Source organism: Callospermophilus lateralis, chromosome 15 (assembly GCF_048772815.1).
Source record: "Callospermophilus lateralis isolate mCalLat2 chromosome 15, mCalLat2.hap1, whole genome shotgun sequence".
NCBI lineage: Eukaryota > Metazoa > Chordata > Mammalia > Rodentia > Sciuridae > Callospermophilus > Callospermophilus lateralis.
This window is the reverse complement of record NC_135319.1, coordinates 33,741,753-33,769,698: the sequence shown is the minus strand read 5'-3', so window position 1 is coordinate 33,769,698 and position 27,946 is coordinate 33,741,753. Positions and strand designations below refer to the sequence as shown.

At 36.7% G+C, this 27,946-nt stretch overlaps 1 protein-coding gene across 1 annotated transcript in view; it reads left to right on the top strand.

The window, feature by feature from the left end:
- Window positions 1-27,946, top strand: part of Ank3 (ankyrin 3) — a 321,771-nt gene that overhangs the window by 90,404 nt on the left and 203,421 nt on the right. Inside the window, exons 2-7 of the mRNA XM_076834218.1 lie at window positions 10,010-10,111; window positions 10,549-10,647; window positions 10,827-10,925; window positions 18,035-18,133; window positions 24,688-24,873; window positions 26,738-26,836. Coding sequence (XP_076690333.1) covers window positions 10,010-10,111; window positions 10,549-10,647; window positions 10,827-10,925; window positions 18,035-18,133; window positions 24,688-24,873; window positions 26,738-26,836 — 684 coding nt within the window. The remainder of the gene's footprint in view (window positions 1-10,009; window positions 10,112-10,548; window positions 10,648-10,826; window positions 10,926-18,034; window positions 18,134-24,687; window positions 24,874-26,737; window positions 26,837-27,946) is intronic.

Sequence of the window (27,946 nt, the reverse complement as noted above, 5' to 3'; positions counted from 1 at the left end):
TGGGATAAATGTGGCTTTAATGATGTCTTTGCACTTATCAAAACTCCTCACTGCCTCCTAGTATCTTTATGGCAATGTTAAATCAGATGTATCTGGCATACCAAGCCTTCCCTGAACCTCTCAGTTTTTCCTTCCCAGGGGCATCTTCTATTCACCATTCCTCAAAACTTTCCATTTTTATACCTCTACCCACTTTTTCTTCCTTGTCTCTCCCTAACTAAGTGCCCTGCGGAAGTCTTGCCTCCTGGCTGTATAATCAGGATGCAGAAATGGTTCTTCCTGAAAAGCTTCTACTAGTCACCAACTTCTGTCAGTGCTCTACTGTGAATTCTCATTATATGTGCTTTGCCCGGGTTTATACATTTAGATTATTAAGGTCATTGAAAGCAATAACTGCATCCTCAAGGTGGAAGACAAGGATCTCTAAAAGAGTTAACAGTGCAACTTCGTAGGACTATCGATACCTAAGCAGAGGTTTAAAGAGAGAACCGGTCAAGTCCAGCGTTTATCAAGAAAAGTAGCAAAAGTGATGTGGCCTTTGAGCTGGACCTAGGATTCAGTAGTGGAGTCTGTTGATGGGAGATTTCACTGGGGAGTAGGGGGGTAGTGAGGACCATTAGCAACGAGGATGTCCTGGGTAAAATCATAGTGCTGGGAAGTTGTGGGACCAGTCCAGAAATAATAAGCTGTCTAAATCACCTTTAAGAGTAGTACCCATGTCTTATTTCAGACTGGAACGTGGATGGGTGGGGGGCAGGTTTTAAAGGGCCTCAGAGGCTATGTCATAGAAGTTGATTGAGTACCTGGTTTAAAAGTGGAAACACTTTTACAAATGAAATGTATCATCAAACACCAATATATAAAACAGATGAAAGTCAGTCTACTTAGGATGAAGCTGAAGATAGGCTCATGTAACTGCTCACTGAGTGGTACTCACTCTGCACCCTGGTGTGCCCCAACTCCAGGGCTCTGCACAACCCAATTTGAAAACCAGTGGTGTTAAGGAAAAATCCTGAGTTTATGATCCTGGGTTTCAATCTGTGATTATTATTACATGGATGACCTTGAGAAGCAGCTTAACTTCTACAAACTTTAGTTGTTTTTGCCTCTGTAGTGAAGATTCCTATCTTGATTAAATATTTAAGAAAGAAATAGTATCAATATGCATATAATAATACATAGCACATTATAATAAAATATGTAAAATGCTTAGTAAGGCCCCCAACATACAGTGGATACTCAATAAATTTCAGCTCTTCTCCTTGTCATGACTTTGTGGGAACCTCAGTAGCTACCCAGGAACTCCTGAACATTGCTCAATGCATTCAGCAGATTGAACTAAGCCAACTACAACCTCCTAGAGGTTTATTTTAAAATGATCTGGGCATCATATAGCAGTTGCCTGAGTTGGCCAAGGTACAAGGTGAGCAAAGAAAAACTTAAAAAGAATAAGCATACTTTCAGCTATAGAGAAAGATAAGGTGTTCAGAAAAATTACAAGTCTTTAGGAGTGCATCTCTGAATTAGTCTTTAAAAATAAAGGGATTTGCAGACATCAAAGATGATGTGAAAGGAAGAACCAGTTTTACTTAGTGGCACAGATAGAACACAGGAGACAAAGTCTAGGTCATGCCCATGGTGTACAGTCTAAAAGAGACACTGAATCTAGCTGATTGTTAAAGGTCATGGTTCCCAATAGCTAGGTAAACAGGAAATGAACTCATCTTATAGAAGATATACCAGAAATCTTGCCTGACTCTGAGACTGTTGGAAAAAAAATCTCCCCTGAGAATTCATGACCACAGGAACTACTCATACTTTACCAGTTTGAGATCAAAATTTATCTGTGCAGTCTTTAAACCAAAAACAAAAAGCCCTCAAGCCAAGCATTTATTTTCAAAGTAACCTTGGATTGATAGTGCCTGTAGGCAACTGGCAGGAGCAACCTCAAAAATCTTCTGGGACTACAGTAATATTAACCTAGGGGCTAAAGAATTGCCAAAGATTAATTTCTAAGGAATTTGTGTTGATTAGTAATCACAAACGACAGAAATGTACATTGGTGCAATCACTTCCTAAAGCAATTGGTAATTAAAGTTGAAAAGGCACATAGCCAATGACCCAGCTTTTAGGATCCTAGGTGTATACCTTTAAAAGCTTTTGCCTTCGTGTACCATTGTGCTATGGTGCCAAATATTAATGGCAACATCTTTCACTGTAGACTCAGAAACAGCGCAAAATCTATCAACTCTGCCGTGGATAAATAGTGTTATATCACATAATAGAACCTTCTACAGCAGCACTGATAAATTGACTGGAGTTACGTGTCAGCTGGGAAGACTCCGGGAAACACATTAGACAAAATAAGCATGTCACAGTTGGATTCATAATGTATGATTCCACTTATGCAGAGTACTGAGACCGTCGACTATGTAATGTTTAGCTTAGGGACACGTGCAAGAATGTTAAGAATGGTGCCAGAATGATTAACTAGATCAGGGGATCCCTAGGGGAGCCGCTCAAGGAAGGGCTGGCTGGGAGTCCTCACAGCCACCTGTAACTTTATTTCTTGCACTGACTGATAGGTATATGGGGGTTTCTTTCATGATTTTTCTTCATATATATTTTATGTACTCTTTTGTTTCTATGACATGTGTTCTTTTTAGAAGGAAAAATGGAGAATTGAAAGCCCTTGGGACTGCATAATGGGTAGGATGTATTTATGTAACTTTCTGGTTCAGAGAAAGAAACAAAAGTAGTAATCAGTCACAATAAAGGATGTATACCTGGGTAGCCTCAGTCATCCTGGGACCTTTAAATCGAAATAAAGAAATCTGTCCTTCACATCTATTTTAGTACCCAGTTGCAGTGGCAGATACATTACATGTGTCAGTAAACTGTTGCTGTTGCTGTTTTTGAGGTGGGGGAGTTGTAGAACATGGAAGTCGAAACGTATGGGGATAAGGATAAGCAGAGACTGGACTCGGAGTATTGGGCTTGAAGAGAGTAGAGGAAGCCCTGCAAGCCATGAGATCAGCTAGAGAGAAAGCAGAGGAAGGAAAGAAATTTGAGTTCTGACTTTGAAAAGGCTCATTATTCACTGATAGACTGAGGCTATGCAGAACCAAGCGAGTGAAGAAAGATAAGAGACGCTAAAAAGAAGATGTTCAAGAAAAAGGAGGTGATCTACTCTCAGTTCAACACTGTGAGCAGAGAGATTTAAATGCCATGGGATTTGATGATTGGGATTTGGTTGGTGAGTTTGCACCAAGAGGCATTTATTGATTATGGAGAGAAGCCATTTTGCCAAAAATGCAAATATAAATTAGAGTGAAAGGTATAAAACTGTGAAGACTAAACTAATCTTTCAAAAAGATTGATATTTAAAGGGTAACCTAAAAATAAAATTCTTATTGTTATGGACTTGCTTGATTGATCTCTTGGCATAAATTATCTAATTTCATCCTTATTTCATTTGTCAGATGAGAAAAAGGTAACACTGTTAGTAATGCAGCTGGGATGGTAAAGTAGATGCAGGTCTCGAGAGTCCAGTGCTTTGTTTCCTCATCAGTCTCCTACACTGAGAAGTAGAGGAGATCATTGCTTACAAATGATCTGGGTACTGGGTAGAAAAATCAGAAGAAAGTTTTTGGTTTGGTTTGTTCTGTTTCCTCTTTCGGAGAAACCTAAATACATTGGTAGAGAAAAGATAGGTCCCCAGAAGAGAAAAGGATCCTGAAGCTTACTGGAAGAACCATCTGACCCTTCGCATGGTTCCCAGTGGTTGGAAAGATTTAGGAGAAAGGTGGAGAAATGACAGATCAAGTATAAGTAGGCCCCAGAGATTGTCCTCTATCTAGAGGCAAAGGATCCAAGCGCTGTTATACATTCACTGAGCCTCCAATCTGCATTTCATTTAGGGATCTACTGATGGTCTGATCTATAACTCATTATGAATTCAGTAAAGGAATTCTGGTCTGGGATAATATACCTGAAAGTACCTACCAGTCAATTCAGTGGTTGAACAGATAGACTGAGGGAGAATGAATGACTGAACTAAGAGAATAGACCAAACATTTATTAATCTCTTTCTTAGGATAATGGTTAACCACCCAGACTCCAGAGTCACCCTGGTGAGTTCCATCTCTGCCATTCACAAGCTACATGTTCCAGGAAAGTCACTCATCCTCTCTACAGTTCATTTTCTCACTTAGAAAATGGAGCTACTAACAGTTTACTAGGTCTGCCATAATAAACCACCACATATTGAGTGGCTTAAAGCAACAGAATTTATTCTTTCACACCTCGGGGGCTTGAGTTGAAAATCAGAGTGTCAGGAGAATCACCTTCTCCCAAAGGCTGTTAAGGGAGGTTTCTTCTGTGCCTCTTCCAGTTTCTGGTGACTCCAGATGGTCTCTGTTGATGGCAGCAAAATCCTAATCTCTTTCCTCTTCTTAATGTGACCTTCTCTCTGATATATCCACATGTCTTTTCTTCTTAAAAGGACACCAGTAAATGGACTTATGCCCCATTCTAACTCACTATGGCCTCATAACTTAATCCATCTGCAAAGATCCTATTTTCAAATAAGGTCATATTCTAAGACACCAATGGACATAAATTTTAGGAGATACCATTCAACCCACCGTACTACTTCATAGAACTACTATAAGGACTAAGTGAAGTAGCATAAGGACTTATGCAATTAGTACATACTATATTAAATGATAATAACATAAACTAACAAGTTCTTGCAATAGTGTCTAGCATATAGCAAGAGGTGTGTGAAGTATTAAGTTACTATTTGTTGGTATTTAGGGAATGCGTTTTCTTTCTAACCCCTGTATTTTACAGAATATCAATATTCCAGTTTAGGTGAAGATGCTAAGTTATTAATTCATAATAATGCTTGATTTTTGTCCCTGAAACTATTTCTTAAAAAAAAATGAGATTTATATTTCTTCTTTGTGTAGTAAAATGACTAAGTAAATAAAACATAAAATTTTCTTTCTTTTTGATGGTGGTGGGGCTTGAACCCATGCTAAACAAGTACTACACTATACTTCAGCTTTTTGTTTTCTGAATTCTCACATCAGATTTTGGTCTTTACGGGAAAAACAATGTTGACTAACCTCTTTCTATTCATCTTTGCAAGGACTAATACCGTAGGCACTGTCCTCCTCTACCTGAGGTTTCACATGGGAAAGCCTAATTTCTCTTTGAAACTGATTTCCTTCCACAGTAATTTATCAACAGTCATATTTATGTATGTATGTGTGTATTTTTACAGTTCTAGTGATGGAACCCAGGGACATTCTACCATTAATCTTTATCCCAGTCCTTTTTTATGCATTATTTTGAGGCAGTTTCATTAAGTTGCTGAGGCTGGCCTTGAACTCACAAGCAAGGAAGATGGCTGCCTGGCTTGCAGGTGGTTGAGTAAAAGAAGGAACTTCTTGACTCTTTTCCTGTGGGCTTTAATCATTTCAGTTTCTAAATTGTTAAGTTTTCTTCAAGGCAGACTTCATCTCCCTTCATCTGCCTTTTGACTCTTTTTCTTCCTCTTTTTGCCCTTTTAAGTATAAAGTTATTGTTTAGAGATGGCGAGCATGTTAGTATATAACAGAGAGCCAAGAAAAGTGATGACAATTTTTGTCCTTTCTTATATTTCTTAATGTTCTGAGGCAATAAATTCACACAGAGAATTGTTTTCATATCAAAACTTTTGGGTAAAATAAAAATAATGAACTTATCTACCAGAGGATCTATCACAAGAGCAGGATTTCTTAAATACAGATCCATGAAGAGCTTAGTACTCCTGAGCTATATGAAATGAGTGCAAGTTATATGTGCATATGTAGATTTGGTGGATATAGACATCAGTTGTTTTCCATTGGACACCAGCACTGTCCCCAATCTCCATAGACAAATCGGTGGATGCTCAAGTCTCTTATATAAAATGCTATAATATTTGCATATGACCTGTGTATATTCTCCTTATATTTTAAATTCCTAGATTACATGTACCTAAAACAATATAAATCTACATAAATAGTTATACTCTGTTGTTTGGGAAATAAAGACAAGTTTTTTTAAAGTGTGTTGATATTTAATATACACAATTTTTTAGAAAATTTTTTTAAATCTATTGATTGAATCCACAAATATACAACTGGGATGTGAAGGATCATGTATATAAAAGAAAATTCATTCGTAACTCTTTTAGTCTCCAAAGAATTTAGATCTCAGGTTAAAGAACCTCTGTATTAGAAGTTTATCTCATCTGAATCTATTTGTTTTGATTTACAGATTTGGGTAGAAAACTTCTGAGGAAAACGGACAGTGCATGGGATTACCAAACCTTTCTAAATCTGGAATCAAGTCAAAGACTTTTTTCCTTGAATTATCTCACTTTTTTTTTTTCAATAGCAGCTTCCTTAGTTGTTTTTATGTGCCTCAAGTCAGAGTTTGGGATGCTTAACTCACAGTTGTTATCTCTGGCAGTTGAATACCCAGGCTGATGTCATTTGCTCCCAGAGCAGCATCCGAGCCCTTCTGGGCAAATTTACTGATAGTCATTGAGCAGGCACAAAGATGGTGATGTTTTATGGTACAATGAGCCATCCTTGCATAGATGATTTAATTCCAACTGAACTTATAGACAAAAAACTGACCTCCTTGAAGTATTAAACCTCTTTTTTAAAAAAATATTTACTTATTTTTAGTTGTAGTTGTACATAATACCTTTATTGTAAACCTCTTCTAAGACTGCACTTTTTCTTTAAATTCCTGAAAACTTTATATGATTCTTTGTTTGTCTGATTTGAAACTTTCTCTTATTGTCTTCCTTTTTCTTAGCTCTCTGCTCTGGTTATTTCCATGCTTAACTCAAACTCCAATTTTATTTTGAGTAATATCTATGTGTGCTCATAGCCTCCTGGCTCAGTGACTTCATCTATGGTATATGATGTCCATCTTTGCATCATAGCAGATTCTCAACTTAAATACCTGCTGCAAATAATTTGATTACCAGTTATTTCCCGTGTGCTTGTTTGTTGACTCAGCCATTCACAAAACATCTATAGACACATCTTCTAGTTACAAGAAAAACAAAAAGATGGATATCATATGTAGGTAGAGTCACTGCATTGTGCTACATGAAGGCATGTGACAACCTAGAGATTTTAGCCTTTTTAAACTAGCAATCTTCCATTATGAAGTCAAACAACAACAAGTGCTGGCGAGGATGTGGGGAAAAGGGTACACTTGTACATTGCTGGTGGGACTGCAAATTGGTGCGGCCAATTTGGAAAGCAGTATGGCAATTTCTTGGAAAGCTGGGAATGGAACCTCCATTTGACCCAGCTATTCCCCTTCTCGGTCTATTCCCTAAAGACCTAAAAAGAGCATACTACAGGGACACTGCTATATCCATGTTCATAGCAGCACAATTCACAATAGCAAGACTGTGGAACCAACCTAGATGTCCTTCAATAGACGAATGGATTAAAAAAATGTGGCATTTATACACAATGGAGTATTACTCTGCATTAAAAAATGACAAAATCATAGAATTTGCAGGGAAATGGATGGCATTAGAGCAGATTATGCTAAGTGAAGCTAGCCAATCCCTAAAAGACAAATGCCAAATGTCTTCTTTGATATAAGGAGAGCAGCTAAGAACAGAGTAGGGAGGAAGAGCATGAGAAGAAGATTAACATTAAACAGGGATGAGAGGTGGGAGGGAAAGGGAGAGAGAAGGGAAATTGCATGGAAATGGAAGGAGACCCTCAGGGTTATACAAAATTACATACAAGAGGAAGTGAGGGGAAAAGAGGAAAAAAAACAAGGGGGAGAAATGAATTACAGTAGAGGGGGTAGAGAGAGGAGAGGAGAGGGGAGGGGAGGGAGGGGGGATAGTAGAGGATAGGAAAGGCAGCAGAATACAACAGACACTAGTATGGCAATATGTAAATCAGTGGATGTGTAACCGATGTGATTCTGCAATCTGTATACGGGGTAAAAATGGGAGTTCATAACCCACTTGAATCAAAGTGTGAAATATGATATGTCAAGAACTATGTAATGTTTTGAACAACCAACAATAAAAATTAAAAAAAAAAAACTAGCAATCCTAAAATAAGTAGCTTCATTTACTTAAAGTGGTTCACAGTTGGAGAAACCTTGCCCTTCATGAGACATGTGGCAATTCTAAAGACATTTTTAGTTGTCACAAATAGGGGATATGACTATACCTGGCTGGTCAAGACCAAGGATGCTAGCAAGCACTGGATGATGAACAGAACTGCCCCCCACCCCAGCAAAAGAATTATTCAGATCAAAATGCCAATAGTGCTGAGATTGAGAAGCCTTGGTTTGGAAGAGGAAATGTTCCTTCCTTCAGAGAGTTTACTGCCATAAAGGGGAGGGGTAGAGGAGACCCTGGAGGCAGTGGCTTCTCCTCTGAGGTGCTGAGCAGGTCAATTCTTACTGATTGATTTACACCAGAATGAAAGACTCCTCCAAGAGCAGAATTTCCTTCATGTCAATTACATTTTCAGGGATGTGTTGGTGTTCTTCAAAGCTTGGCATCTTGATGTCTTTCCAGTTGCCTGCTTCTTAATCTGCCTCTGCTTGTTCTAAAGAGGTTTACAATTTAGGGTGGGAGGATGGGTATACCAAAACTATGCTTCTGTGATAAAACCAGGAGAGCTCAGTACAATTAAGGTGTTGGGAGCACCGAGCCATTAAGCCCTGCCCTGGGGGGTCTGGTAGACTTCACAGATGAGGTGGCATTTGAGCAGGGGCTTTGAAGGGGCATTCACCATATGGCTGCAGGAGGAAACTTTCCTCTTTGAAGCCATGCCCTATGTGATTGCATTTATAACCAGTGACAAATTATTTTGTCTGCTCTTTCAGGAGTCAAATTACTTTTGTACTATTCTGCATTGAGCAAGACTCCTTTACAAACTTTGCAGGACCAACTTTGCAGTTTTTTCTCTCACTATCTTTTTTCTATTAAAGATTTTAATAGTAGTTGTGTTCAACTATGCAATTTAAGTGTTTGAGATTAGCAGTAATTCAGAGTTGCAAGCTGTCAGCGAATGAATTACCTGTCTTGTTTTGCTGTCTGTATATTTTGTTTGCTATCCCAAATGGGGTTTTCTCCAGGCTGTAGTCTTAGCTAGCTTGAAAATCGGTACAAAAAGACATTTCACACTCCAAGTAGGCTGTTCTACATGCTTTTGAAATTCAATCTGCATTCTAAAACAAGGCTGAATCCTGTATGAATATACACCTGATGATCATCATCTACAAATTCCTTTATTATTTATTTATTTATTTTGGTGCCAGGGATTAAACCCAGGGGCACTTAACCACTGAGCCACATCCCCAGCCCTTTTTTATAATTTATTTAGACACAGGGTGTCACTGAATTGCTAAGCACCTGGACTTTTCTGAGGCTGGCTTTGAACTCATGATCCTCCTGCCTCAGCCTCCCGAGCTGCTGGGATTATAGTTGTGTACCACAACACCCAACTTCAAATTCTTGTTAAATACTATAACAACAGAAAAGGTGTTAATATCTTTGTGAAGTGACCAGTTGAATATTTGGCTGTGGTAGATTTAGAAAACTGAAATTGATGTTAAATTTCAGATACAGGAGAATTAGCAAGGCCTTTCTAATATGATTGCTAAGGATTCAGTCTTCCTCTTCACTCTCTGTAAATTGCACATTGATTGAAGTTGCCTAAATTTTCTTTCTCAATTCGGAATGATTTATAACATGAAAGAAGTGGTAATTTTGTACACTTCTGAAACTAACTTTTAAAGATCTTGCCATTTTCTTGGTGACTTTGCAGAAAAATTACTCTTTTTTTTATTAGAAACAGAACAGATCGGTTGCTTTCATTTGAATCTAGACTACAAACCCGGTAGTTATAAAACTGCACTTTAGTTTCAATTTTCATCAAAATGTTTTTTTATTTTGTTTTGTTTTTAATTTTAGTCTGATGCCAACGCAAGTTACTTAAGAGCAGCTCGAGCTGGACACCTAGAAAAGGCCCTTGACTACATAAAAAATGGAGTTGACATCAACATTTGCAATCAGGTCAGTTTTGGTCATTGTTGTTTATTTGTTTTATTCAAATTCTAAGTATTTAGACTTTAAACTCATTAAAGCTTCCATTAAATATTAGGAAGATTTTCTCCTCTTTTTTTTTTTTTTTTTTTCTGTTAAATTTTACCAGCTTGATATTATCAAATTAGTCTCTGCTTGTCAGAAGTTCAGAAATGGTAGCATGCATTCTTTAATAATTCCTATAATTTTAATAATCATAATGAAGCAACCCACCTAGTTTTCAGGTACTCCTGCTCCTAATTTAGGTTGCTCACTGCAGATATGCAAGCAAATATCACTGAGATTATCTTGGTAGACTTTGATTCTCCATTTTACCTGCACATGATTTCATCCCCTTTTCTAGTACTGATCATTGAGTGCTCTATTTTCAACCCACCAAGTGAAGCTTTCCTTTTGCTTTTTATCAGAATGGGTTGAATGCACTCCATCTTGCTTCCAAAGAAGGCCATGTGGAAGTTGTTTCTGAACTGCTACAGAGAGAAGCCAATGTGGATGCAGCCACAAAGGTCAGTATCAGTGATGCTTTTTATGTCATTTGCCCATTTCAGTGAGGATTCTGTCCTCAATAAGAATGAGGGTACATTTCTTGTGAAATACTTGTCAACTGTTTTCCCTTCGGGAGCTTTAAACATAGGGAAATTAGAAAGGTGACGGAGTTCACATTGTCATGCTTTTCACTTTCCAGAAAGGAAACACAGCATTACATATCGCATCTTTGGCTGGGCAAGCGGAGGTGGTCAAGGTCTTGGTCACAAATGGAGCCAATGTCAATGCACAATCTCAGGTAAACCTTCAACTCTGTTGCAAAGGAACTGTGCTATAATTTACAAATAATGTTCATTGGGTGAAGTGCTTGCTTGGTTCACATATCCTCTAAGAACATGATACTTAAGGGCTCTATTAAATTCATATTTATCCTCATTTGTAATATGTGTGTGCTGAGAGGTAGAAATTTTTAACAGTGGTCTATTGATGGAACTCTATGACTAGTAGTCATACACAAATGCTTAGGAGATTTCTGAAATGCAGAATCTTATACTCTATGATGCTGGTCCAGGTTGGTCCAGTCACATTATTTATTATGAAAAATAATAAATAATGAAACATATGAAAAATTGGTTTTTTTCTGAACTTGGAATTTTAGAATACATCAGTGTTTCTCTTAGTTGAGAAAGAGAAGCTGCTTAATTCTTCTTCACTAAGGTATCATTGCTGTTCTCTGAAACAGATTAAAAACAAAATGGGCAGAAAAAAACTTAAATCTTAAGAGTCTTACAATGAGGTTCTAAAATGAAAACTAATAAGTTATCATTTTAAACTGGGTCTAAAGGAATTAACTTCACTTTATTGGTTTAAAAATATATGCTTCATTATTAAAGTATTCATAATTTGCCTCCTACACAGTCCCTTAGAGGTTGTAAAGCAAACATCGTGACCTAAGAATATCCACTGAGGACTTGGCCACTTTTAAAAGTGGTCTTCATGCAAACATTTTTTCCATTTGAATGCCGTTGTCTCTCATTTGTCAAGGTCTCCACCAAGGTGTTGGGTCTTGAAGAAATTTATTACAGAACAAAATTGCAAGTTTTTTCAAAGATACAGGGTAAAGCTATGGACAGGTACATGATTCTTTATCAATGTTTGGCCAGGCAACATGTAAAGAATTAGGTTTATTTCCTGTTATATGTTCGATATGAGAATAATTTGAAGACCAAAAGATTAAATGAAGAAAAATAATACGTGAGATCTTTGGTTCTCATGTACTTCTGGAAAAAGACGATTTGCTACTTATGCTGTGGAAATAAAAAACAAATGAATAATGTGATAACATCATGTAATTTTGTTGGAAAAGTTATGGTTCTTCTGCCCCCCCCAAAAAGAATCACACCTCATTTATTCTGTTTATTCCAAGAACCTCATACAGGACTGCAATTATAAGCTGTGTTTTGTTAAATCACATGAACTTAGATTTACAATGTCTACTTTTATCTTTCAAGATTTCAAGCAAACTTTTTATATCATTTACAATGGACTTTGGATCTTCAGTTTAAGTGCACATAGTTTCATCACCTTTTCTAGTACTGATTCTCTTCACATAACAGGAATCTCTTCTGCTGTATGAGTCTGCAGCACCGCAGTGACTTCCTCTCCCATTTACTACACCCAAAGCAGCAATAGCTCTGTCACCATTCAACTTCAGAGCCATGGAAAAGGAAGTGCTTGCAGCTATATTTGCTCTAATTTCTTTCCAGTTACCTGTGGGTGGACCTTTGTCACGTGGTCTATGCCAGGTGTTCTGACCTTCTGTAAGAATTCACTTCAAGTATTAATAATTTTCTAGAAAGGGGTGACAGAAATTTGAACATTGGCAAGTAAAGTGTTTTGAAAGAGAAAAACCAGTTGACTATAATAGAAGCATTATGCTTTTAAGCCAATTTTTTTTCCAAAATATTGCCACACATTTTCACTAAAAAAAAAAAAAAAAATTGCTCATTTTAGGCCCCAAGATAGTGGGAAACTCTTTATTCCATTTATCTTTTATTTCTTGTATTCCCAGAAGAGGGAAAATAAACAACTCTTTTAAACATTACATGCATTCTTGACTAATTTTTTAGAGCAGCTATAGTTTCAAACCTGCTCTGCAGTGTCTGGGAAAACTGCAGTCAAAATAAAATCCTAGCCAGTTTTGATTTCAATTTATACACATTCCACACTGCTGAGACGGTGAGGGAGAAGGATGTAGCCTATGGGATTCCCTGACACACAGAGCATAGCAAAGGGTTTCCCCTTCCTCTGGGGTCCTGCCCTAGTGCAGCTTCTGCATAGCCTTGCTCTGTGGTTAATTCAGGTAACGAGGTGACCATGCAGCAGAGTGGATTTTCCCTGGTAATTCCTCGTAGCAACTCTTCAGTAGAAACTTTTATAAAGAATAGCAAGCAATGGTGCCATGAAAGAAGATTACATTCCAATTGAGGTGGCAGCACATAAAATGTCATGGGGATATTAATATTCACAAAAGATAGTATCTTTCTCTAAGTGAAATTTTAACCTATTAGCAATGTGTAATGGCCAATAAGAAATAGTTGAGAGAGCCCCTTGTGTTCCCTGAGTATTAAAATTCTCCTTTAAAATAAAAATGACATTGGACAACATAGGAATTCACAGATTTTATTTTAAACCAATTTTTGCTGTTGCCTTGATCTTAGATCTTAAAAAGATCATTAACTCTTTTTGGGGTGTTGGGGTGATACTTGGGGTTGAACTCAGGGGTACTCAACCACTGAGTCATATCCCCAGCCCTATTTTATATTTTATTCAGAGACAGGATCTCACTGAGTTGCTTAGTTCCTTACTTTTGCTGAGGCTGGCTTTGAACTGGAGATCCCCCTGCCTCAGCCTGCCAAGCCACTGGGATTACAGGCATGCACCACCACACCCAGCAAGATCATTAACTTTTACTTAATGTTAATTAACATCCCAGAGATCACTTAACCATACCTTAAGAAAGAGGTTGGGTTGGTTACTTACATTGTAATTATGAAGAATTTTTCTATTGTAAAGTCCTTGATATTTTGCACTAAACGTAACAGTGAACAGTGTTATTGAAAAATCTCAAACTGCTAAGTCAGATGACATCCTTCACTCTTCTCCCTTTTGTCTTTATTCTGTAATATAAAATTGTGTTTATAAAGAGGCAACACCTTTTCAGATAGCATTTTAGATATCAAAATATTCTAAATGAACAATTTTTCATGATGGCATTAATGATGGCAAGACCCACTAAGTCACCCAGAGCTCCTTATGTGCGTTTTTGGTTTTTGCCTATATGGTGGTGTTCCTGTGCTAAGAAAGTTAGATCCTAACAAAGTCAGACAAATGAATATGATCCAGATGAGGCTCCCTGACTTATGACCTTGTATTAAACCTCTAATCTGACTTTCACAAAAATTACAGCCATATATGAATCAGCGAAATCTTCACAATGCTCTTATATCTTAATTAAAAACAGCACTTTATGATGCACAGAGGCCATAGAGAACTAGAATGGCTGGGAAAATTTCACAGATAAAATTTAAGACCTTAAATGAAACCACAGGAGGGCTCTTTATTTATTTATTTTGGTGGGTATTGTGCTGGATGCCTCCATGCTGTCTACCAAATTATAAGTCTGCTGATTTACATGCTTATTATAGCACCACTGTAAACATTCAGAGCAGAAGGTATTGAAGGTATTAGATAAAATCAGACTTCAAATAGCATACTCATTGGATCTGAAGCTGCTCTGCCTTTTGAGAATTAAATCTATTGTTGCTCCAGAAAAGAAAATGTAAATCAGGCACCTTATGTTCCCTTTCTACCAGTTTTGTTTTGGAAATTTCCTAACTTAGGAAATTAATATGAAAATAATGGTGTACTTTTTTCTCTTAAGAAGAGAAGAATCTTTCTGAAATATGACCATTCTCCCAATCCAGGTCCACTTCACTGAAAATCATTACACCTATAAGCCATCCAATGACAACACACTGAATTACTGTAGATGCCTTAATCCTTGTTGAGCTAAAGAGTGATGTTAATGTTTTTATTCAATCTTTCCAAAGGATGCTTACAATTTTCTTCCTAGAATCATAACAGAGTGATATATGTATTTTTGTACCTTGTTGATCCTTTCTTGATAGGTGAAATTGGTGATAATTTGTATTTATATTCATGGAACAGAAATTAACTTTAAGCAAATGTAAGGATGGACTTATTAGAATTAGATTGAGAACACCGAGAATAAAAGACTAAATAAGTTTTTAGAAAGCTTAGGGGACCTGATACTTGGGGAGGAAGGCAGTGGAGCCTGACCAAAACCAGAGTCAGATTTTCCCATTAATATGGTTCCTTCAAGTCAGTGAGTAAAGAACAGCTGGGGAGAGTAGATTCTAAAGAGCAAAACAAAGGTATCTAGTACATGTTTCCCGCATAGTTACAGAAGGGCAAGCCTATCTGTCACCAGGTTCAACCAAGTCAAGCCACACTTACATGGCAGGGAAGAGTGATTTTTCCAAAAGAAAATAAGGGTAACATTGTCAAATGAAGAGGAACTCAATGTGGGTATGGTTAACCAAAACCATAGCAAAGTCAAGTAAACACACACACCACAAACACCTACTATAAAATTAAAATTTCAGTCCTGAAGTCTCCCCCCATTTTTTTTTATTACTGTAGACAGCAGAAATAGCACAAGACCATTCATGGCAACATATTGTATGATTCATTTATATAAAATGTACAGAATAGACAAAGCCACAGAGACGAAGTAGATTAGCGGCTGCCAGGGGGCGTGCAGGGGCCTAGTACTAGCAGGTAAGTGCTGACGATGAGTCCTGGAGCAGGGGGCTGCGATTGACCAGGCTCCTGTCTGTCGAGGCCAGTTGCTCAGTGTTGTGAATATACTAAATCCCACTGAATTGTATACTCTGTAAGGGTGAATCTTATTGATTGTGACTATCAAACAAATATTTTTAAAAAATCAAAAAACAAACAAGAATGTGAACTTTCAGAAAATGACTGACCTTCATTAAATAACCTTTGGATGGCAAGCCTTCATGAAAAATGGGGAAAGCCACCATGGGAAACCATTCATTTCTGGGCTGTGCTAGTTCTAAATCCTAACTCTACTCATCTCTTCTGCTATTATGAAAAAGGGCATGTGGAATGATTTAAAAGTTGTGTTTCTGAAGAACGGCTCTCTAGAAGACCCAGGTCTGTATGAATAGCATCCCCTTAAATCTTGCTTCCTGACTTAGGACTTTCCTCCTGGATCAGGAAATGCTTGGTTCTGGATGATGATCTCTGGACCAGGGGATGTGCATGGGTAAACCAGTGTCTCTTAGGCAGCCCTGTACCATACCACCACAGCAGACCTTCCCCCTGCTGCTTAGAACCAACTGACATGACATGACTTGTTGATACTTGGGTGTGAACTTTGGGAAGTTTTTCTTAAGAACTTTACTCCTAAAATTTGAAACTGCCCTCTGGAAATTTTGACTTTCAGAGAGAGAACTTGATGAAAGAAGACAAATGCTCAGTTATTCATTTAGCTGTGAGAAAAATCCACACTGGTTTTCACCTTTGTTTTTCTTTTCCATCTTCCATCTCCACTCCTTTATTCCTTCCTCCCTCCCTCCCTTTCTTCATATTGTTGCTTTAGTTTTATTGCTAAAAGGACATTTAGTCAAGAATTAAATGATCTTTCATTTTGGTGAAGTAAGAAAATGAGAAAGATATAAGTATGGTGAAGGTAGTCCTAACTTTATTTCAGTTTCCCTCATAGCTCTGGGAAAAGTGACAAAACACACACACAGCCCCCACAGAATGTAGCAGTTAGTCCATGCTTCATGTTTAAAGGCTGATGTAGCCTTCATGACAGAAACAGTAGGCTCCACAGATACTACCAGGCAGACCATTGTCCAGGAAGGAGCTAGCTGGCTGCTGTTATATTCCTCTAATTTTCTGATGTTGAGCTTGATAACCAGATAACCTAACTTGTTGCAACTATGAGCAAACTGGAGTAAAATGAAGAGAGGTGCTCTCTAATGAATACACAGGCCATGGTGGAGTTGTTTGGTCACTACCACTTTTATCTGTTCAAGGATATGGTTAGGGCACGGGACATTGAGCCCAGAGCTTCACACATAGTAGGCAAGCGTACTACCATTAAGCTAAAGTCCCAGGTGTTTTTGAGACAGGGTCTTGCTATCTTGCCCAGACTAGCCTCTACTTGGGATCCACCTGCTCAGCCTTCCAAGTAGCTGGGATTACAGGCGTGCGCTGCCATGCCATCCTCAAGGATCTTCTTAATTTACTAATTCCCAGCTATAAGCCAAAAATGTGAGGTCACCAGAGGCTGAATTATGGATTGGTAAGGGGATCATACAATAATTGACATTTATAATGAGGCAACTCAACCTTTTGAATCACAAAAGCTTGAATTCTATTTGGTAATATTTTAGTTTAAAATATATTTACTTTCATGCTTTGAAATAGTATTATCTATATAATAATTTCATGAACAGTCATTTAAATAGAACTGTATTCTGAATTAAATAAATATCTTGGATACAGTCTTAATAAAATAACATACTTTAGCATGGATTAAAAAAATATATTTAGAGAATTTGTAGTTTGAGAAATCTTTTAATATTTTAAAATTTTATTGTAAAATATCAATTTACTAGGTGTAAAAAATCATTCTAGAGAACAAACACAGGAAACATGTTTTTAATAAGAAACTTAAGATGTCATATGCACATTCATTTGCTTAGATCCAAATGCATAAGCACATTTCAGACAATCATACACATACATACTGAATGTGTGTGTGCGGATGTATGCATGTGCTAAGTTTGAAGCCATTTGAGACTGAAATAAATTTCATCCAAAGTTGAAACTGTTTCAGATGCTTACTTTTGCCTGAGTATATTACATCTTTATTTTTAAAAGATAATTAATGAATGGTAGCTTTAACAACCAGATGTATTTTTCTTCATATCCTCATAGCATGTAGTAAAATACTTTAAATCATGGTAAGTGATGAATAAGTGGTTGATGACTGAATGAATATACTTATTTCTCAGAAGTGTGTAAATTGCTATGAATTAGACTTAGCTATAGACTATTAGCTATGATCTGCATTCCAATTATGAATTGCAAAGTATAATTATGAATTATACTTACATTATGAATTTTGCAAAAATTATGGTTCTTAGGTTTTCTGATAAATATGAATATCTACATTAAAGAATTATAGAAATTACATGGGAGCACTTCTCAGAGCATGTATACTCAGTACTATGAAAAACAGACTGGTTCTAGAGATGAGATAAACATTCGTTTCTCATTTTGCAGAATGGTTTCACGCCATTGTATATGGCAGCCCAGGAAAACCACCTGGAAGTCGTCAAGTTTCTTCTTGACAATGGTGCCAGCCAAAGCCTAGCCACAGAGGTAAGACACTTCAGCTCCTATGGTTAAGTTCACATTTACTAGATATTCTGTAAATTTGGAGTTGAGAATTTGCCCCGCTAGGATTTAAAATACAGCTGTACATTAACACGTGAGTCCATGCATTTTTGTAAAATATGTTGGAGAATATTTTTAATCTTTAAAAATCTTCCATTGCATAGATACCCTATCTGCTCTATGTGCCTGATTGTACCCTAAACTTGAACCTTTATTTTACTGTTTAATATATATTCTAGAGAACGCTTTTCTGTCTCTTAGTGATATTACCTCAAATGCACCCATTGTTCTGAAATATTTTTATTAAATATCAGTTTTAAATCCGTTTTTTTCCAGATTCGAGTTAGTCTAATTATGATTGGATTTGCATATTCCTGAAGTTAACTAATTAGATTTAATTCATACTTCTAAATAAAACTACTATGTATTTTAAAGTATCAAAGTGTATTTAAGGAAAAGCTCTATAGTCTTAAATAGAAGAAGTACTTAAAAATCGAAAGTTAAGTCATTGATGCTGTCTTGGGTAATGTAGTTTGTTTTTGTTTTTTTTTGAGTGAGTTGCTAGAAATGTGTTGCTAATAATAAAGGACCAACCCCTGAGTATTTTTTATTTCTGATAAAGCAGTGAATTCCAACAGATGCAGGATTATTTTACCATAATCCCATTTCTCTTACTTACATGCAGTATATTTCCTGAAGCACAAGAAAAATAGCAACAGAGGAATCGCACATAATCTCATTTACTTTTTGAAATAAATACTTCCTGGGGAAATCACTAGATGAATAAAGAAATTGTGACTACATGAAAGTACTCTCACCCTCATTCATAGTCAAAGAAATATGAACTCATTAATCTGTCTAAAGACAGAGATCCAATCATTTGACCATTAAACAATAAAATAGGTTGAGAAAGGAAACCAGAATTTTCCTATAATATTGATGAATTGATAATGGTTACAAAACTTTTGTAGTAACTATCAAAAAATTAATATTTACATACCTTTTCACTTAGCAGCTCCATACTAAGAATTTATATTACAGATATATTAGAATGCAAAAATAATACTATATAAGAATGTTCATTAACATTAATTTGTAATAAACTAAACTAAAAAACTAAACAGAACCTAAACATGCACAAGTGGGGATCCTGTTTAATAAATGTTGGTATACAATAAAATGCTATTTGGCTTGTTAAAAATGAGACAAGACTCTACCTACTAACATAAGAAAGTATCTGCAGTATTTTGCCATTAGTACTTTGCTGTAAGAATTAGGAGAGAGTCATCTCACTTTATACCCTTCAATACTGCTGGAGAATTATATTATGAGACTTTATTATTTTTACTGTAATATTCATAAAACTACTTGAGAAATAACACTGGCTGGTATCAAAAGAACAAACATTTGCTAGGAGCTGTATTGCATAGTAGGCTGACCAGAGACAATGAAAATGTCTATTTCCAAAGAGAAGAAAGGACTTGGAATGTTTTTACTATAAAGAAACGATCAATATTTGAGGAGATATCATTACTTCGATTTGAACAATTGTACAACACATCCCTATATTGAAATATTACATGGTACCCCGTAAATATATGCAATTTTTATGTATCAGTTAAAAATAAATAAATAGAATATTTGCTAGGCACAGAGCAGGGCCTCTGTTTACCCTCAAGAGTAGTTGTTCTGAGCACAGTACCTCAGGTAGGATGCACAGGTCCATGCAGGAAGAATGAGGGCAGGGCATGCATTGTTGGTTAAGACAAATTGATTTCTATTTTTGAATGGAGATACCAAATAATATAAATGTCCTAATGAAAGTGATTGCACAGTGTTCTTGTGGTTGTTGGGTAGTATTTTCCAACATCAAGTTCATATAGCTAAGTAGCTCTTCTTTCTTGCTTTATATTTTTGAACAGCCAAGGAAAAAATTGCGAATTATTAAGATTCAACAAAGTGTTGTACTGTTGAAAGCAACTTTTGGTTCATGTTCTTCAACAATCATTTTATGAGAAAAAAAACATTAAGAACCACAAACTTTTTATTTAATTTTAGAGTTAGATATCTTAAATTCAAAGAAAAGGTCAAAAGTAGGGGTAGGGGGGAACCAACAAGTCTCCCAAAATAAACAGATTCTTTACTTCCATCCCCATATTTAAAAACATATGGAACATTTGCCTACAACTCATTTTATTTAGAGACAGGGTTTCATTGATTTGCTTAGTACCTGGCTAAGTTGCTGAGGCTGGCTTTGAACTGGCAATCCTCCTGCCTCAGCCTTCTGAGACTCTGGGATTACAGGCATGCACCCCCGTGCCTGGCTGTAAGATTTCTTTACCTAAATTCACTACTAAACTTGAAAAAAGGTTTGTTTTTTGTGTTTTTGTGGTTTTCTGTACTGGGGATTATTTAACTCAGAGGCACATTACCACTGACCCACACTTCCAGCACTTTTTATGTTTTTTATTTTGACGAGTTGCACAGGGCCTCACTAAGTTTCTGAGACTGATCTTCAATTTTCAATCCTCTTGCCTCAACCTCCTAGTTGCTCAGATTATAAGCGTGCACCACTGCACCCAACTTGAGAAAAGTTTTGAAAACCCTTTTTGTGCATAGTTCATGATCTTCTAAAAAAACCACTTTTGTTGATCTGCTATCTTGCAGAACTGTTTTTTCAACTTTTTAAAATTTGGGGGTTTTGCTTTGATAAAATCATTAAAAAGCTGATACAATATAATGTGCAAGTTCCTGATTGAGAAGGCAGGGAGTACAATGTTCATATTTTTTAAACATATTTGAGAGTATGCTGTTCCATTGTCAGTCTTCTTTGAAAAGCAATCAAAACTTGGATATAAAGCAATTTTTAATATATATAGCACCCTTTAAACATCTGTTTCTTTTGAGTCTATTATTTGATAAATATGTAACTGCTACACATTAGAGATTAGTTATTTTTCTCTGTGCTTTCTATTTTTTTTTCTTTTCAGTAGCTCTTCTTTAGAAGCAAGTATAAGCCCAACTTACTGTGAATAGATTTGCATTAGCTTGTAAGTTAATTGCTAAATTGTCCTATATTTTAAGTTTTTAAGATCCAAGAAGTACAAAACCACAAGTAACTTCTAAAAAGGTCCTAAAATAGATCCTGAAATAATAGATTCAGTCTTTGGCAAAAGATGCATATATTTTCTAAAGTTTGTATTCTTTTTCAGTACTTTAATGTTGTTATTTCTTAGTTTTATGAAGAGAAATAAATAAATGTTCTCTGTAAATACAAGTAAAATCTCTATTTTCTTGAGAGCTACTGTTACTGTTACATCTCTACATAGAGAACATCTGGTTCCCTGCAGATGTTCAATCTACTGATTTTTTTCTCTTGTGGATTATTGGCATAGAAAATAAAAATAGCAATAAGAAATGAATCCTTTTATTCATATGATTGATATGATATTCTAACTATAGTATGGCTTTTTTATTAGCCATCAAATTGGTGACATTTATACAGAAGTCTGTATTTACAGAACAATCAGGGGCAATTAAGGGATCCTTTAAATAGGAAGTTTTTAATAGGATTTTTAATTTACTGAAAGATATCTGCCAAATTTCTTTAAACACTTTTTTCAGTAAGCATGCTATTCAATTTATATCTCATATATGTATAAAATCTTTGGCATACTAGGTTTTTTAAACTCTATTTTTATATTGCTGTGTACTGCATATCAAATTTTACCCTATATATCTGCAGATCATAGTTATTCTCTAAGCAAAATATTTGCTTATTGAAATTCTGTAGCATACCTCTTACATGTCAAACTCTCCACAAGGTAGTGAAGGTCCACCCTTGAACAACCAGGGCATGGACCCTGTTCTTGGTAGTTTCTATCATATTTCTTTTCTGCTCATACTTTTAAGAATAACTGAACAAAGCAAACCACACTATTTAAGCTTGTATTTGAAACAAAATATAGAGCGTCTAATTTTAGCAATTAACACCTTAGAGTTGGTGTCTTTATGTCCTTAATTGGCTTATGCAGGAAACATATTCTTGTCAGTGATAATCAGCTCAGTTTGCAGTTTATTATGTGGTACACAGGACTGTCCTTTATGAACAGGCTGTGAATATATAAATGCATGTTGATGGTCGATGGAAATGCAGCCATTTTGTTTTGATTCAGAACAGAAGTAGACTTTTATTTTTACCCTTAGGCACTGTGCAGGTTTTTAAAATGAGATGCAAAGTTAATTCTTCATATGCAATTTTCTTGTTTTTGCTCTCTCATATAAAAATGCATTTTTCAGGGCTGGAGCCATAGCCCAGTTGTAGTATACTTGCCTACTATGCACCAGGCCCTGGGTTCAATTCCCAGTACTGAAAAAAAAAAAAAAAGAATTTTTTCTTTCTTTTGTAAATGTAATAATATCACATAATGATAACATTCAATAAAAAGAAAAATGGTGATGTAAATTTCCCTTGAGAAAACAGTTTATTCATCCAAATGTTTTTGTATCAATATATGATACACACAGATATTTATCTATGTGAAATTGAGATCACGTATTACTATTGCTTTGTGTACTACTTCTCTTATAAGAGTAAACTGTAAATGTTCATATCCTTATGTCCTTAAGTGTCTACTGGCTTTTTTATTAGCCATCAAACTGAAGAGAAAATATCCTCCTAGTTAAGTAGGGATTTCCATTTTCTTCTTTTCCTTCTCCCCTTCCCACTATCCTCCTTCCCCTTCTCCTTCCTGTCTTCTTGAGTAGTAGAGTGAAGAGGAACAGGTGGCCTTTAAACTGGATCTTAAAGCTTGAGCTTAGATAGGATTTGTACACAGAGAAGAGGAGGGCATTTCAAGGAGGGGAAAATGCCATTAGGGATGCCAGGGTAGGAATTTGCCCATCCAGAGTTAGTCTGAAAACTGGTGGGAAGGTTTTATGTGGGACAAGACTGGCCAGTATAGTCCCTTAAGTGCTTTGTGCCAATGTTTTACACATTCTTTCAACCGAAGTGTGCAGTTTTGTGTTCAGTCAGATAAGTAGTAGAGGCACTTGATTATTTTCCAACAAAGGAAAAAATAAAAGTGGTGATTTCAGAAGACCAACAAAGATGTTAAACTGACCAGGTTTCCTTCCTCCCCTTTACAAATGCTCTTGTATTAGAGTAGTCCTCTAATTATACTATAGGACCACAGAAATAAAAGAATCAGGAAAAGGAGAAAAATATGTTATATGCATTTAAGAATAGTTCAAAATGAAACCCACTAATTTTTGCAACTATAATGCACTAATAAATAAAAGTAATAAGTAGTCTGTTTGAAAACTCTACAGTAAAAATGAATTTTAATAAATTTTTGAGCTTACAATAATGGAAACATTGCAAAGTTAAAATTTGTGAGTCTTAGAATGTTCTACCCTGTGCTGCTTATCCTATCGTCAGCAACTCTAGATTACACAGAAATTAATGAAATAAATTAATGAAACGCTGTGAGATCTATAGCTGTCTCATTTTTGTCAAGTTCCAGGGAAAAACAAAGGGAAGATGCAAAATGTAGAGTGTGCACTTACATCCAAATTTATTCTGAAGTCATGTTTTAGTAAAGCTCATGGACACACAGATTAGGACAGTGGGTACCGGAGGCTTAGGGCTGGGGAGAGTGGAAAAATATTGGACAAAGAGGACCAAGTCTCAAACAGGAGGAATGAAGTTTTTGGAGGAAAAGGTCTATGACACAGATGGGTGAATGTAGTTAGTAATAGCATATTGTACAATTCAAAATTGCTGAGAAAATAAATTTCAAATGTTCTCATCACAAGGATAAAAGTAATTGAGGTGGTGGATATGTTAATTAAGTTGATTTAATCATGCCACATCATATTCATAAATCATATTTACCCCATAACTATATATAATTATGATTTGTCAATCCACAATACAATTTAACAAAAAAAAAATGTAGCTAAAGTTGAATTCTGCAAGATCAATGTGTTGTCTTTCCTTATTGGTGAAAGAAAGCAAGAGTCTTTCATGTGGACCTTTCTTAAAACAGCAATGACAATGGTTGATTAATTTATGATACTGACAGGGCACCAGGTTTATGCTAGGCAACATGCTAAAGAACAGGTAGGCACAAACCCCATCTATATCAGTAAAAATTTTTACATCATATTTAAATAAGCTTTTGGCAAAACTTTGCCTAGAGAACTGAAGTGTTCTTATTTTATTGAGATGATTTTATGTGTACTGAAATTATAAATTTTTTTTCTTTTTTATGTAGTACTTTTGTATATTTGCAGACTTTTTCCAATTAATATGTAAGTGCTACTTTTCAACAGAGGAGGAAAAATGCTTAGCAAGAAATTTTTATGATCTTACGATTTCTGTTTTGAATAGATAAATGTCTTTCCAAATATATGTCTATTTGAATATAAAGTTAGCTTTTAATTCACCTCAAGCAAAAATTGATATGGCTGCTTTCTTATTTAATTGGATCAAAAAGAAAATGTTCACCCATCTTGATGCATCCATTCATTTGCAGGATGGCTTCACACCACTGGCTGTAGCTTTGCAACAAGGTCACGACCAAGTAGTTTCACTCCTCCTAGAGAATGACACGAAAGGCAAAGTGCGTCTTCCAGCTCTTCACATCGCAGCCCGAAAAGATGACACGAAAGCCGCGGCCCTGCTGCTGCAGAATGACAACAACGCAGATGTGGAGTCAAAGGTGAGGCCCAGGGACGCAGGCCTTTCCTGCAGCAATCCTGAGTCAGACACATGGCCTTTAAGGACGCCTGGTCTCTCTCTTGGCAAACTCATGCCCAAAACTTACCTTCACTGAAAGGATTGAAAAATGTGTGTCCAAGCCAGTCGAGAGAACGCACACCCTCCCTTAACATAAAAAGCTAAAGGATGCTGCAGGTGCTGCCCCGTGCGTGCTAAAAGGGAGCCCCCCACAAAAGAAACCGCTGATGTGCAATTGATAGTTTCCTTCCTTTTAATACATATTGGGAATGTATTAAACACTGCAACTCAAATATCAGGGTGAAAAGTCACAAATTGCCAAAGACAGTGTGCCCCAGTAAGCTTCTGTTGATGTCTGAGATGACAGGCAGTAAACTGAGTGTAGATCAGCTGCGGAAAGCATGCCAGCCGCGAGAGCCACAGCTGGAAGTTCCCATTGTCTTGACATGTCTTACTTGAAAGTCTCTGTGAAGGAAATGTGGCAACTGGACTAGGTCGTCGCGTGGCGCCCTCCATTCAGTCTAGCTTTCTCTGTGCCTTTTGTGCTTCCATTATAGCTTTCATCATCATTCCTAAGCTGTCATGAGCTTTCTGCAAACCATGTCACCAATAGTGAACTAACCGTTCATTTTTTCCTCCTCTTTGCTTCCAAATGTGTTAACCTAGATGGTGGTGAATAGAACAACAGAGGTATATATATATATATATCTACATATATGTATGATCTATATCGCATCATCACTTACCCATTACGTAGTGCTGCTGCCTCATTTCCTTCCTTCCTTTGCATTGCCTTCTGTAGGCTAGATACCTGCTTTATTCCCTGCCCCGCAAAGGAGCATGTGCTAGAGCAGACAGTAGTTTGAGTACCAGGGCTTTCTGCAGCTGAACTTGGTGTTGGAAGGGAAGATTTAGGAATCCCTGGAACTTAAATGTGTTGCATGTGACCTGAAGAGTTTTGACACTTTAGATGCTTATCAACTATACCTGAAGCTGCAGACAACCCTGTCATTCTACTCCTCCAGAATTGATTCTTTAGGGTTCTGCATGACACTTGCCCTCTCTGGTGTCAGCAAAGGGAAAGTTACCTCAGAAAGGTGACAATATGACCCACCTTCCACAAGAGTCGGACGGCTGGCATGGCTAAGAAGCTTGCTCACACACTAGAAATGCATCTAGTTCCTCTAAGGTTTCAATCTTTGGGGACTAAGTGAATCGCTGCATGTTTAGCACTTTTAAGGAAGTAAAATGATCATGGTTTAGGAAAAAAACATCAAGAAAACTGCTAGTGAATAGGCATTTGCTAACAAAGAGATCAACTTGTGGAATCTTTATAGAATACAGTCACCCATTATGCACAATCAATTGTGTGCTAGTATTGCTTCCCCCAAAATTGTTTGAGTCATTAAAATTGGCATTTACTTTGGTGAATATATAAAACTAATTGAATTTCGATGAAGAGTTTCAATGATCTATTCTACCATAAGTAATAAAACAGCTTTAAAATAATAATGTTCAAGCTTTCTTTGAGCTAAAAAGTTTTTTCTTATGATCCTTATTTTAACTTTTTGAAATGTGGGTTTTTATGTAGTTCCATTTACTAGATTAACGAAATCGATCCATTGCTACCCTGGGATTTTTTTCCCTGGCTGTTTCTTTGCCCGTGAGTGTGGGGTGTATTAGAAGCCCAGTGAGCAGCTGGCACTGATCGGAACCTAGTTCAGAATAGAATGTGGATCTCAGCATATTTTGCTTCCTCATTTTTATTTGGGAAAGATTATGATAGTAACCTGTCAGACAAAGAACTGGCAGGAATCAATTGAATGTCTGCTGTGTTTTCTTTACAGAGTGGCTTCACTCCGCTCCACATAGCTGCTCACTATGGAAATATCAATGTAGCCACGTTGCTGTTAAACCGAGCGGCTGCTGTGGACTTCACTGCAAGGGTAAGAGCACAGCGATGTGTGATGACTTTAAGCATTTGGAATGATCTTTAACTCTTCTTTTTCCAGCGTAAGGAAGAGGTTGGGACAGTTGACCGCCAAGGGTTCTTCCAATCAGCGAAAACTGTATCTCCTACTCACCCTAGCACATTTTCTTGGTTATATAGGTGTGCCAGTTTCCTAGCAGGAAAACTAAATCAACACCGGGCTACATGGGTGGGTGATGAGTAATAAGTGGATATATTGAATGTGTGGTTCTAGTAATCAAGGTGGGGAACTGCCAAGACTTCCCCAAGTGGAAATTAATGGAACTGCTAAAAATTGTTCAGCTGGCACTGAGAGTGCTCTCGGGATTAGGGTCTCCACACTAAAGGTGGGAATGTGCTTTACCATATCCAGATGAGGCCCACACTTCCCACCCTTCAGAATCTTTTGGTCTCCTTTACGCTTTTAAAATGAGTGACAAGATTCCCTAACCACTCAGGCTCTCATTGAGAAAGAACTAGAATGTCATGCACGCCACCCAAGAGCAGCTTGGACACCCAAACACAGTAACACTGCTCTGAACTTGAGGCCTGATCATCAGAAACATCACTGTCGGAAATAGAATTGAGGTTAGAAATAGGAAGGAGTCGCAGCTGAAAGAATGGACTCTGAATTCATACTGCAGAGTTCAAAGTTTGGCTTTGACTTCTGTGCGTCTATAAGTTTCATTTATAAGATGAATAATGGGAATTATGAAATTTAATAATCGTAATAAACTAATAACACCTCTCCCTCAAGTCACTGTGACAATTAAGAGGTAGTACGTACAAAGCCCTGACCACAGTACCTCACATACCATCAACAGCAGCAGCAATATTACTCTGAACATAACCTCTGAAATACTACTTCTGCTGAAACTTTGTTAGAAGAGGAATGGGATAAGATGAGATAGGAAGTCAGGGCATAATGCCAGGACTAGCAGTAACAGTAATAGAAGTAATACTATTTTTTAAGTATTTACTGGGTAGGAAGTGCCAGGCCAAGCATTTTATCTCACTTATCCTAATAGGAAGGGAAGTGTGATTTACAACTATTTTACAAAAGAGGAAACCAAGGCTTAGAGCTAAA